The sequence below is a fragment of the Gadus macrocephalus genome, chromosome 7 (genome assembly GCF_031168955.1).
Source record: "Gadus macrocephalus chromosome 7, ASM3116895v1".
Taxonomy (NCBI): domain Eukaryota; kingdom Metazoa; phylum Chordata; class Actinopteri; order Gadiformes; family Gadidae; genus Gadus; species Gadus macrocephalus.
Genome location: NC_082388.1, coordinates 22,327,739 through 22,338,957, shown reverse-complemented (window position 1 = coordinate 22,338,957; position 11,219 = coordinate 22,327,739). Strand labels below are relative to the sequence as shown.

The 11,219-nt window shown below is 47.4% G+C and overlaps 1 protein-coding gene across 2 annotated transcripts in view; it reads right to left on the bottom strand.

The window, feature by feature from the left end:
* Window positions 1-284: 284 nt before the first annotated feature.
* Window positions 285-11,219, bottom strand: part of LOC132460963 (protein SOGA1-like) — a 12,497-nt gene continuing 1,562 nt past the window's right edge. The window contains exons 3-9 of one of the 2 annotated variants that reach the window (XM_060055951.1): window positions 9,513-9,583; window positions 8,984-9,134; window positions 8,261-8,791; window positions 7,755-8,034; window positions 6,875-7,165; window positions 5,957-6,300; window positions 285-5,321 (exon numbers count right to left, since the gene is read on the bottom strand). In XM_060055951.1, coding sequence (XP_059911934.1) covers window positions 5,169-5,321; window positions 5,957-6,300; window positions 6,875-7,165; window positions 7,755-8,034; window positions 8,261-8,791; window positions 8,984-9,134; window positions 9,513-9,583 — 1,821 coding nt within the window. In that variant the 3' untranslated portion in view covers window positions 285-5,168. The remainder of the gene's footprint in view (window positions 5,322-5,956; window positions 6,301-6,874; window positions 7,166-7,754; window positions 8,035-8,260; window positions 8,792-8,983; window positions 9,135-9,512; window positions 9,584-11,219) is intronic. The other variant, XM_060055952.1, reaches the window with a different exon arrangement.

Here is an 11,219-nt window from a genome sequence, read left to right as displayed (position 1 = left end):
ACCACAGAGTTAGGACTAATGACACCAGATAAATCAGATAAGAAACTTTTGGACAATTATTATTTTTTTTTAATCCAAGACTCATTCTTTTCCAACTTTTGCTATTTGTGATATTTTTGTTTTTTCTATAGTATGTCTCAACTTCAGCCGGACATCCGATCCTTACTCGCCTCACTGGGCTCTGCAGCAGAAGCTTTTCCTAACCTCCTCCTGCGGTCTTCATCGATGGCCTCTTCCTCTTCTCCTGCCTCGAGAAGGTTTCAAATCATTCAAAAAATAATACATTTTGTTTTTCAGCAAACATTTATTTGTGAATTCTATGACAAACAGGAGGCGACGATATTTCTCATTTTACAAGCTTGTGGTTGAAAATAAACAACATAAATACAATACCCATTCCCTAAACACAAATCAACAGCCCTTTCAGAAACCCCCTGCATCTTCTGCAGTAGGCTACAATTCCACTTAATCTCGGTTCTCACGTTTACTGTGTTGAATTCCATCACTTTTAGTTTTCTTTCAAAATGCAACTACGTAAAGAAGAAAGTTTCAAGTGCGTGGCGTAAAGAGAGACAGCGTCATACTTCAACAGGGAGCGTATTGGTCCTGACTGCCGACATTCAGCTGTACTCAGAGCAACGAAGGAAATAAAACGGTTTCCACTCTTTTTTTCTTCTTAATTTATTTATAATACAAAGAGACGCTATGGTTTTAACTCTTTCGTTTTCCATCCGTCGCATTCTCAAGTCGTGATTCGGCCGGAACTCTAATGTAGAACGATCCGTCACTCGACAGCTCAAGCGGAGTATGAAAACCTAAGGTTCATGTAGATATTGCTAAGACATAAGAATTGAACATGGATTACGTCGGACACGCGTAACTGAATAGGAGTAGGCTGTTGGGAGAGTTGTGTTCAGAGCGAGGGTTAATGCCGGGGTCAGCACTCGATGTGCCTAAAGGCACTTCACCAGCAGGGGGAGCTGCTGGCATCGATTATTTAGAAGCAAAAACCTGCACTGGCCTTTGTCTGTCACCATGGCACACGACCGCTGCTTCCTTCCTCTTAAAAAGGTTCCGTTGTAAACACATAATAAATACCTGATTATGCATTCAAAAAGGTTACTTCCCTCAAATGTTTGAAGATAATTGCTGTACAAAATGTATATTTTACTCCCTCTTAGAACAACCTTAGAAAATGATGCGATTTACCAAAACATGATTAAAGCAGGTGACCACCTGACACTTTTCGGGGGGGGGGGGGCAATCAGAAAACAACGTCTGACCAGAGATGGTTCTCTAGATATAATATTCTGTAATATTCTGTCTTTCATTGCCTGGAAACACACCCTAAAGAACTCCTGAGAACATAAAGTAGGAGGTCCTATACATAGAGCTAGTGGCCAGCGTCCTACAGCACTACATGTTTTACTGTCATTTGAGTTGTAAATGCTAACAGTCTTGCTGATACATTTAACTGTATTCAGACACCAAAATAACCTTGGTATAGAGTAGCCTACAATGAGTTTGCTTGAATCAAATAGGTCACACAAACAACGATTTAAAAGGCCCTTAACAAAAAGAGGCAAACACAGCCATTTTGTCAATAAGTATATTCATACTGGCCGTTCAATATTTGTTCAAAGACAATCCAAGTATAATTAACATTATCGGGTGAATTCACGAACTAAAAAGTTGAAATATAAAGGATGCTGTACATAAAAAGTAACAGTAGTTACTACCAAGTATCCTAGACGGATACTCAGTTTATGGCGCTAAAAGAGACTGCACCTGGTGATAATCTCACAGATAACAAGGGGACATTGTGGCGTACAGCTGTTGAAAACACAAGGCTAGCATGTTTTCTCTGCTTAAGAACCCTATGAATGCAGGACTTCTCTATACATGACACACTGTACACAGGAGGGGCTAGAGGTAGAGGAGACTTCGCTAGGACAATGGAAGGAAGTGGAACTCTGAAACCGTAATGCTCTAATCCAGATCTTTGCGTGGGTTTCCTTTCTTCCAGAACCTATAGGGCAGGCAGTCATGTCGTCAAGCAAAGCTCTGGCCTACAATAAGAGTTGATCTTTATGTGTATCGGATACATGAGTGAACATATACATCCCACACAGTCACCGTGGAGGATCATCTCTGTCGTGGTAACCAACCAATGCCCTGGGTCCATTGGGCTTGGTAGGTTATTTAAACCAGGTTCTCCCCGGCGTGTCGTATGCATCGAGCTTGCTGAGTCAACTGGTAATGAGCCGAGGCAGGGCGGGCGGGCGGGGGCTGTTGCCTAGCACTATGACCCGCGAGCATATAATAATGTCCATCTTCAAAATAATAAACATAACCCTTCCTTAAAAGTACACAAAACTACCGGACCCCTGAAAAGTGTTATTTTACATGAAGTAACCCTTCCTATTACACACATGCCAGGGCTGTGTATTGGTGTGTGTGTGTGTGTTTTGGTATGTGTGCGTTTCAGTATTTGTGTGTGTGTGTGTGTGTGTGTGTGTGTGTGTGTGTGTGTTTCGATGTGTGCTACCGACAAGCTGTCTGCTAGGCACTTTGGCAGCCATCCATACTGTTTCCATGACAACAGGTCAGACTGTGAATGATTGACAGATTCATGGGAGAAGAGAGACACAGGCAAGGAGGAAGAGGAAACAGAAACCATTTCCCGTTCATGATCTATGGCTGCTGTCTCGTCGGCTTTTTGATTTATAATAAAAACTACTCTTGGGCATTGAGAGGCAATAGCGCCCTCTGGAGGCCTCACAGATACAATCAGTGAACTCTTAAAACGGAAGTTTACACATGTTGGGTTAATTATCAACACCTTAGAGTTGGAACCAGGAATGCAGATGGAATCTCATACATGAAGATTCATCCATCACGGCACATCAATCTCTCTATCATAATGCTTCATTTCGAGTTGTAGGCTGTTTGAATGCGTTAAATGAATATCCCACTGTCTACAGATGCTTAATTGTTCATGGGGACATGCTTTAGACACAGAATTGTATGCTTCAGCACACATTAGACACGGGATCAAAACAATGCTCAAAAGGTTCCTCTCTTGAATAAATGCATTTGCTAGGATGAGTGTGTGACTGATGATGTTGGCTCGCTACAGAGAGCCATAGCCCATCAGCTCATACAGGCCCTCACGGAGATGACATGGCTGTCCAAATAGAGAAAACACAGAGGAATACTTCCAATTGCCGTAAAATATATCAGACCTAAAAAACATATGAAAATCATCAAAGTCTGGCAGTTGTAAGCAGTAGAGTAATTGCCTTTGGGTAAAAGTAGTACAATAAATATGTTGTAGTTTAGCTCATTTGAACAGGGTCATGGTGGTGGAACCTGGAGTAAAACACTGGCCTCAGGACAGTCTCTTTTCCATCTCATGTACCTTCACTGCCGAAATCTGTGCCAGTCTAGATAAACTATATTACAGCTTCTGAAGCATTTTCCTTGTATACTCGATTCTGATTGGTAAATTACGACATTCAGTGGTCTGTTATCTCTGTATAGCGGACCCCTGCTATTAATAACAGACCGTCACTATTGGACGCTATTTACAACCGTGGATTTCTAAGTAGCTTTGTAATAAGTGGGATAATGTAGGGCAAGCTGGTGATTTAAAAAAACAAAACCTTTCTGAGGTTTATTTTTACTATAATGACTGGCTCGTTTTACATTATCCCTTACATAAATCATTCCAAAGTGGAGCTGGGCCGCATGCAATCTTCATCTAACGAACCGATGAAGATGAAGATGACGACGATGACTATTTCCTCAGACCAGAGCGAGCCAGTGCAGAGGTGTGATGCAGAGGCTCATTGCCATGCAAGGGGCAGTGACTATGCTGATCAAGTCAGATGTACTTTTGTGCACGGTTGGTTTCTGCATATCAACACACGTCTTAAAGGCACCCAGTGCAACTTTATGTAAACATTCAATGAAAAATAAACATTCAATTTCTAGTCTTTTTTACACGTAGTAAGTTTCAATAACTCCATACCATTACATACCGACATTTAAGCAGCCAAGATGAGACGTCGTTGTGTGGTGAGAACTGATACAAAATCGATAAGGAGTTATTGAAACTTACTACGTGTAAAAAAGACTAGAAATTGAATGTTCATTTTTAAGCCTCGAAAGTTGCACTGGGTGCCTTTAAGGGGAGAATGAGGATATAGTTCAATTCATTAACCTATTTTCTAAACGCTAGGTAACTCTTCTAAACCCTGTGGTAGATACATGCATACTCCTAATAGAAATGTGCAAGCGACCAATTGTGCTAATAACTAAATACTCTACCCCCCCCCCTCCCCCCCTTTACGCATCAAGTGGTTTCTAACGGTTTTATCCTTGGTATTCTCATGAGATTGGCTATCCACTGGGTGCCATGGAAAAGGTCTGCTGGGGAAAATGTGAGCTGCGATGTTTGCAATGTAAAGGGGCTGGGTGTATAACATGAACGCTTGAGAAGGGACCTCAGAGCGCCACTCCCTGGTCGTTTCGGCCGGGTGGATTCGCTCAACCGTCATCATCTAACCTTACCGTGGAAATAAAAAAAAAGGAAAAAGTGGAAAGGCAGTGAAACCTTTTGTAGACTGGTCTGGTCGTGACATCATCATTTTGATGTTGTTTCCCGGTTTTCCGAAAGAGAGTTGGTGCGTACTCCGTGTAGGACATCATATGGGTACGCACGTTTAGTTCCGTGTGTTTGAGTAGGTTAGGTCCTGCTGGTAGTTTTGGGGGGCTGATGGGGGAAGGGGGGAGGTGCTGTGTCGGCTAGCCCGATCTAGAATGTTCCTTGATTATTATCGGTGATCACTAGCAGTATGTGTGTTACTGCTTGTATTATGAACATAATTTACATACTTAGAGTGTGCTGTGTGTGTGTGTGTGTGTGTGTGTGTGTGTGTGTGTGTGCGTGTGTGTGCATGTGTGTGTGAGAGGATGCAACTACAGTTTAAGAGTTTGTTGGGCAGTGGATCTGTGTGGCAGTTTGTCTGTGTGTATTTACATTTGAGGAGGATGTTAGAAGTGTGATTGTGTGTGTATGTGTGTTTAGTTTGTGTGTGTTTGTGTGAAGTGTGTATGTGGTGCTGGTGAAATGAGGATGGGGGTCATTCTGTGGCAGTTAAAGTTCATTCATTGCAGGAGTCTGGCCTCTCCTCATTGGCTACGGGTGACTCTTGTGGGCGGTGCTTACACTGAGCCAGCGAATGGCGCGTGGCGGACCTGGAGGGTCGAGCCAGACAAGTAGACAGAGACTGGGCCACGCAGTCACAGGGGGCTTCCTGAAACACAGACAGGGGTACACCACTGAATACATACCTCTGTGTGGAAAACATTGCTGTCCAGATCAAGGATAAAAAATAGTAACATTCGAGAAATTAAGTCTATATCATGATTTCTCTGTAGGTAGGATGCTGTAGGTAGGATTTAAGAGCTATAATTCGAGTGCAATTTGTCATAGCAATCCGTCAGCTGTCAGTGAGTAAAATGCTCTGTTAGAATATCTGAGAATATCTGCCCCTGTGATAGACAATCAGATATTTGTCTAATACCCTCTCCCGACTCAGTTCTGACTATCTCGGGCTCCCTTCTCCTGATAGGTCACGGGAATCCATCTTGCCTGTCACTGACACACACACACACACACACACACACACACACACACACACACACACACACACACACACACACACACACACACACACACACACACACACACACACACACACACACACACACACACACACACACACACACACACACACACACACGGCGTGATCCTAGCTCCACCCCAGCAGCGTCTTTGGGTCGTTGTTCATTTTGCCAGCCCTCCCTCTCTTCTGCTCTTTAATCCCCTGTCCCCGCTCTCCAACAGCCCCCTGCATGATCGCTACCATCCGGTTCACCAACGCCTCACCTCGGTCCCGGAGGACGCGCCCAGCGCCACGCAGGGGGTCTCGGCGTGCCTCATGAACCTCTTGTTGACGATGCGGGTCACGTTGTCGCTGGCCGCCGCCGCCGCCCCCCCTGCCCCGGACATCACGCACTCCGGCTTGGGCTCGTCCACTCCGCGCAGGGTGTCTCGGACCGCCCTCTCCCCAGGCACGAAGGCCCCTGCCTGGCCACGGCCGACGCCGCCGCAGACGTCCCGGAGGAACTCCTGGACCAGGCCCCCGTAGCGGGGGGCGGCCTCGGCGGGGCAGGGCGGGGGCCCCGAAGGCCGGCCCGCAGCCAGGGGATGCCTGCCGGACGTAGCGCCCCCTGGTGGGAATAAAAGAGCTTGGTTTACGGTGAGTAAGCATGCGCAGAAATCATCAACCGTAGATGTGGTGTAGAGCTAGCCTTGAACGGAACGTCCTTTCGTATTAAATTAAACATTTGATTGACATAAATCAACCATCCACTGGATGATTATTACATGACTTGGCTCTTTTTAATGAATAAGAGCCCATGTTTGAGCTACTCCTGGCACATAAAAAAAAAAACACAACATTTTTTTTTAAAACTTCTGTTACACACATTTTTTTGGGGGGGTTATGTAGCCAGAATGTTTGATTGATGTAACCTGGCAACCCAAAACCGTCCGCGACAGCTTTCTCATGCAACAGCACGCGTTCAACCCATAAAGGGCGATGTGAGTCCATATTTACGTTTGATTCTATCTTTTCGAAAACATCGTGCGTTTAAGCGGAGATTTGGGAGCAGGTTAAATTCTACCAGTTAAAACAAGTTTTTACGGGTTTGATTGTCCTTAAACAATTTTAGATCATTATGTTAAAAGGCCTAAAAAAGGTAAAAACCAGAGTAACCATTAACCCCCGTGCCCCCCTCCTACCTGCAGCGTCCCCTCTCCCCAGTGACTCCATGCTGCCCGAGTGCTCCACCACGCTGAAGAGGCTGGACAGCCCGTCGTTCAGCCCGCTCAGCACAGGGCTGTCCCGGGTGGTGGTGGAGCGGGCCCAGGCGGACCCCCCACCGCCCCCCAGGGACCTCTGCTGCAGGCTCCACAGGCTGCGGTCCCGGGAGGGGCCCCCGTCCGACAGTCTGGGGGTGGAGCCTGAAAGGCCGGCAGAGACACGCCAGTCAAACGCTGGATCTTTTGAGTCCATCTCTATTTTGAGCGAAGCTGAAAAATTTTTGCAGTGTGTAAGTGTCAGAGTCAGAAAGGGACAGGGGCCTGGGGGTTTTGACCCTGAACAAAAGAATGATTGCCATTGTAATCGAGGTGACGGAGGCTTTTAGATGCACCCATCGAATAAAGAGCTCTGTATTATTTTCCGTACTTGCAAAGCGGGGCATATTTTGTCATGCAACATAGAAAGAGAAAATAAGGGTCTTCTCAACATTTCATAAAATTGCCCTTGAACTGAAGTAAAAGGCCTACAAAACATAATATACACGCAAATTATAATTTTTTAAGGCAACATTTTATTTTTCTCCCACCCAAATATGTTATGTACACACATTTTAGCTTTCTTGTGTATGTTTTATACGTGACATGGTTTACATCCACGTCCACCTAACAAAATCAAGGCCCAATCCCATTTCTCCCCCTTACCCCCCCCCCTTGTTTTGAAGGGTTAAGGGGAAGGGGTAAGGGGTAGAAATGGGATTGGGCCCAAATCTCTCTTCTACCTAGACGCTGTGTGCCAACACGAGGATGACTACACAGGGGGTCCTACAAGCTGTTCGCACGGCGCGTTCGGGCCCCTCACCGGTGGACACGCGGCGCTGCAGTTTTGGGGAGCCGTATTTCGGTGAGCAGCAGGGCCGGTCCACGCGGCCGTGGACCTTGTCCAGGGACGTGGAGATCTGCCGGGTGCGGGCGGACGCCAGAGAGGACACGGCGGTGGCGGGCGAGTGGCGCGGAGACCAGGCCTTGGAGTGCAGCCCCTGGGGGACCCTGGGGGCCGACCCCACGCTGTCGGTCTGGAGCCCCACGCTGGCGCACTGCGTGGCCGTCTGCGTGGAGCGCGTGGCCATGCCGGCGGCCATCTGCCGTCGGGGCGGACGGACGGACGGATCGGGAGAGAGGGGAGGACAGCGGGACAAGAGAGGAGAGTCAGGGAATTTAGACGAACGAAATAATCAATTAGGAAAACTAATTAAAGGAATGATTCAAGATCGTAGCACAATTCTTAGCCTCACCGATTAAGACGATTCTACCATAGAAGAAGTGTTTAACCAATGTTATTGATGCTAAGAAACCGGCGTTAGTCACCTGACTCCCTGCTTCCTTGGGGGACTTCCTCTCCAGAGAAGACGAGCGGATGGCCTGGCGGACGCAGTTGGTCATCTCCTTCATGTCGTCGCTCAGGTTCACCGAGATGTCCCCCATGTCCAGGCCCCGGAACGAGGAGGACGAGGAGGACGAGGCAGAGGGGGAGGACGAAGGGGAGTCCATGGCCCCGTCGGCCGCGGCCCCGTTGGCGTTGACCGCTGAGGGGCTGACGAGCAGGGCCCCCCTGGGCGTGGACAGGGAGCTCAGCCACTGCTCGTAGGAGGAGGAGGAGGATGGCTGCTTTTGGACCAGGACGGGGCCGGACTCCAGGGGCCCGCTGTGGGGCCCCGTGCCGCCCGCCTGGTGCCGTGCGAGGTGCTCCATGCGCCGGGCGGCGGGGGGGCTGTAGTAGATCCGGATCCCGGTGCGGTCCGGAGCCGTGAAGCTCTTGCGGGCGGACTCCGGGTCCAGCTGGGCCTCCGGGCCGGCGGGGCCGTCCCAGGTCTTACAGCCGTCCGCCACCTCCGGCGTCTGAGCGGGAGGAGCGGGATAACGGTGGCGTTCAGAACGGCTCTGTTCTACTGGTTGACTATTTTACTCGTATGCTACTATTAATTACGTGGTCCTATTACCAAACAGCAGAGGATTCATAATAATGGATAAATACGATGACAGAAATCCTATCAATACCCTCCCACAGACGTATCGGTGTAATCAAAGCACCTCATTGGTCAGGTAGCTCCAGTTTTTCCCGGTGATGTCACCAAACTCCGAGCGGAACAGGAAGGAGGGCGGGGCCTTGGACAGGCTCTGCTCTTCTTGAGTGGCGAGTCCATTGATTTCTGGGTTCTGTAGTTCTGACATGGATTTGGCTCTATCAAAAGAGAAAATTAGAATTGAACAAAGTTATTGCTGTGCTGTGTCACTGTGATCATCAGAACTGTAATAACATAGTAACTATTGTGGAATTTAAATAAGCACTGGGATACATGGCGTCGAATGAACTTTTCAATACCACTAATACACAAAACAATAACCTTGAACTTACGATTCCTATGGCTGCCCTCCATTTATATAACCAGGTTGTGCAGCACTAATTTGTTCCGCAGCGACTCTCTAATTTTGATTGTGTGCTTGAATTATTCTCAGCCATACTTGCAAGTGGCTTCGGCTAAAAACGCAGTCTGCTATCAATGACTGAATGCTAATCCTCCGTCCTCATAAGCAGGGTGGGCACCAGAGTGAGGCTCACCTCAGTGGGCTGGGCCCGTCGGGAGCGCTGTCCGTCAGGCCGGCCTCATCACAGCTGCCCTCGGCCTTCGACTGGAACCGCAGGACACGCAGACACAAGGACGGAACATGAACGTTTTTTTCCACTGAGATGCACTTCGTCTGCATTTAACCTTAAAGGCACCCAGTGCAACTTTCGAGGCTTAAAAATAAACATTCAATTTCTAGTCTTTTTTACACGTAGTAAGTTTCAATAACTCCATACCATTGAAACTTTTAAGCAGCAAAGATGAGACGTCGTTGTGTGGTGAGAACTGATACAAAATCGATAACAACAACAATGCCGCCATTTTCTTTATTTTTTGTAACCTACAATAAATAAAGCAGGCTTCCAGTCAATGGAAAAATGGCTTCTCCCCACCGGCGATTGTTGTTGTTTACGATTTTCTATCAGTTCTCACCACACAACGACGTCTCATCTTTGCTCCTTGAATGTCGATATGTAATGGTATGGAGTTATTGAAACTTACTACGTGTAAAAAAGACTAGAAATTGAATGTTTATTTTTCATTGAATGTTTACATAAAGTTGCACTGGGTGCCTTTAAGCTGCAGTCAGTTCTTTTTGGCTCGCCCCTCTTGTTGTGTTTTGAATCGATGTTGTGTTGATTTGAGTCTCATTGCATTCGGATCCACAGTGATGGCCGCTCGTCGTTTGAATGCATGAGAACCATGAGACTCGATTGAAACACAATGGACTCCAAACAAAAGTGGGGCGTGCTTCGAAATGGGCCGATTGCAGCTTTAAGGCACCGTTGCATGCACTGTTGGCTAAATGTGGCTCATCTGTGTCTATATACACATTGGAGGCAAACACAGACATAAACACAAACACACATAATCCTTCCCAATAACAGTGCCCAGTATAGAGGAAGCCTCAAAAGGCTTCATGTGGGCAGACAGACGCAGACAGTAGCAGAAGCTGAGGTAATTACAGTACAACACCCTGATTTCAGTGGGACAGAGTCACACAATACGCAACAGACTGGAGGGGGAGGTGGGAGGGGGAACAGCGACATGGAAAGAAGAAAATAAAACAGAACAGTTTTGACAAAAAGACTAATAGTGTGACCAAAAACCCAAACGTGCTGACACAAGTTCAACTGAGGCGAAGGGAGAGCTGAGCTATAAAGACGAAGGCACACTCACACAAACCGACACACGTGCACGCATGCACGCACACACACACACACACACACACACACACTCCAGGTGGCTTATGTGTGCTGACAGAGTTTCTGCAAACGCAGACATGTCAATCCTCCACTTCCCCCCCCTCCCCCCATCGCACACATATACACACACACACACCGTACACACACACATACACACACCCACCATACCCAGACTGTACACACACACACACAAACAGTGTGTCCTCCAGACTTGGTAACCAGGATCAAGATCACAGGCAGCGACATGGAATAGAACCACAAATACAAAACGTGTGTGTGGGTTTGTCTGTGCGTTCGTGTGTGTGTGTGTGTGTATGTGTGCGTGTGTTTAACAACGACGTAAGAGAGCAGTCAGTGCGTCTCTGATCTAAGCCCCCCTTATCCCTTAAGAGACATCTGGGAGCGCTTTAGCTGTGGTTCAAACCCCAGCAGCTGGGACTCAAACCAGGGCGGGCAGCCGTCACTCCCTCTCTTGGAACAGCACCGAGACACGGG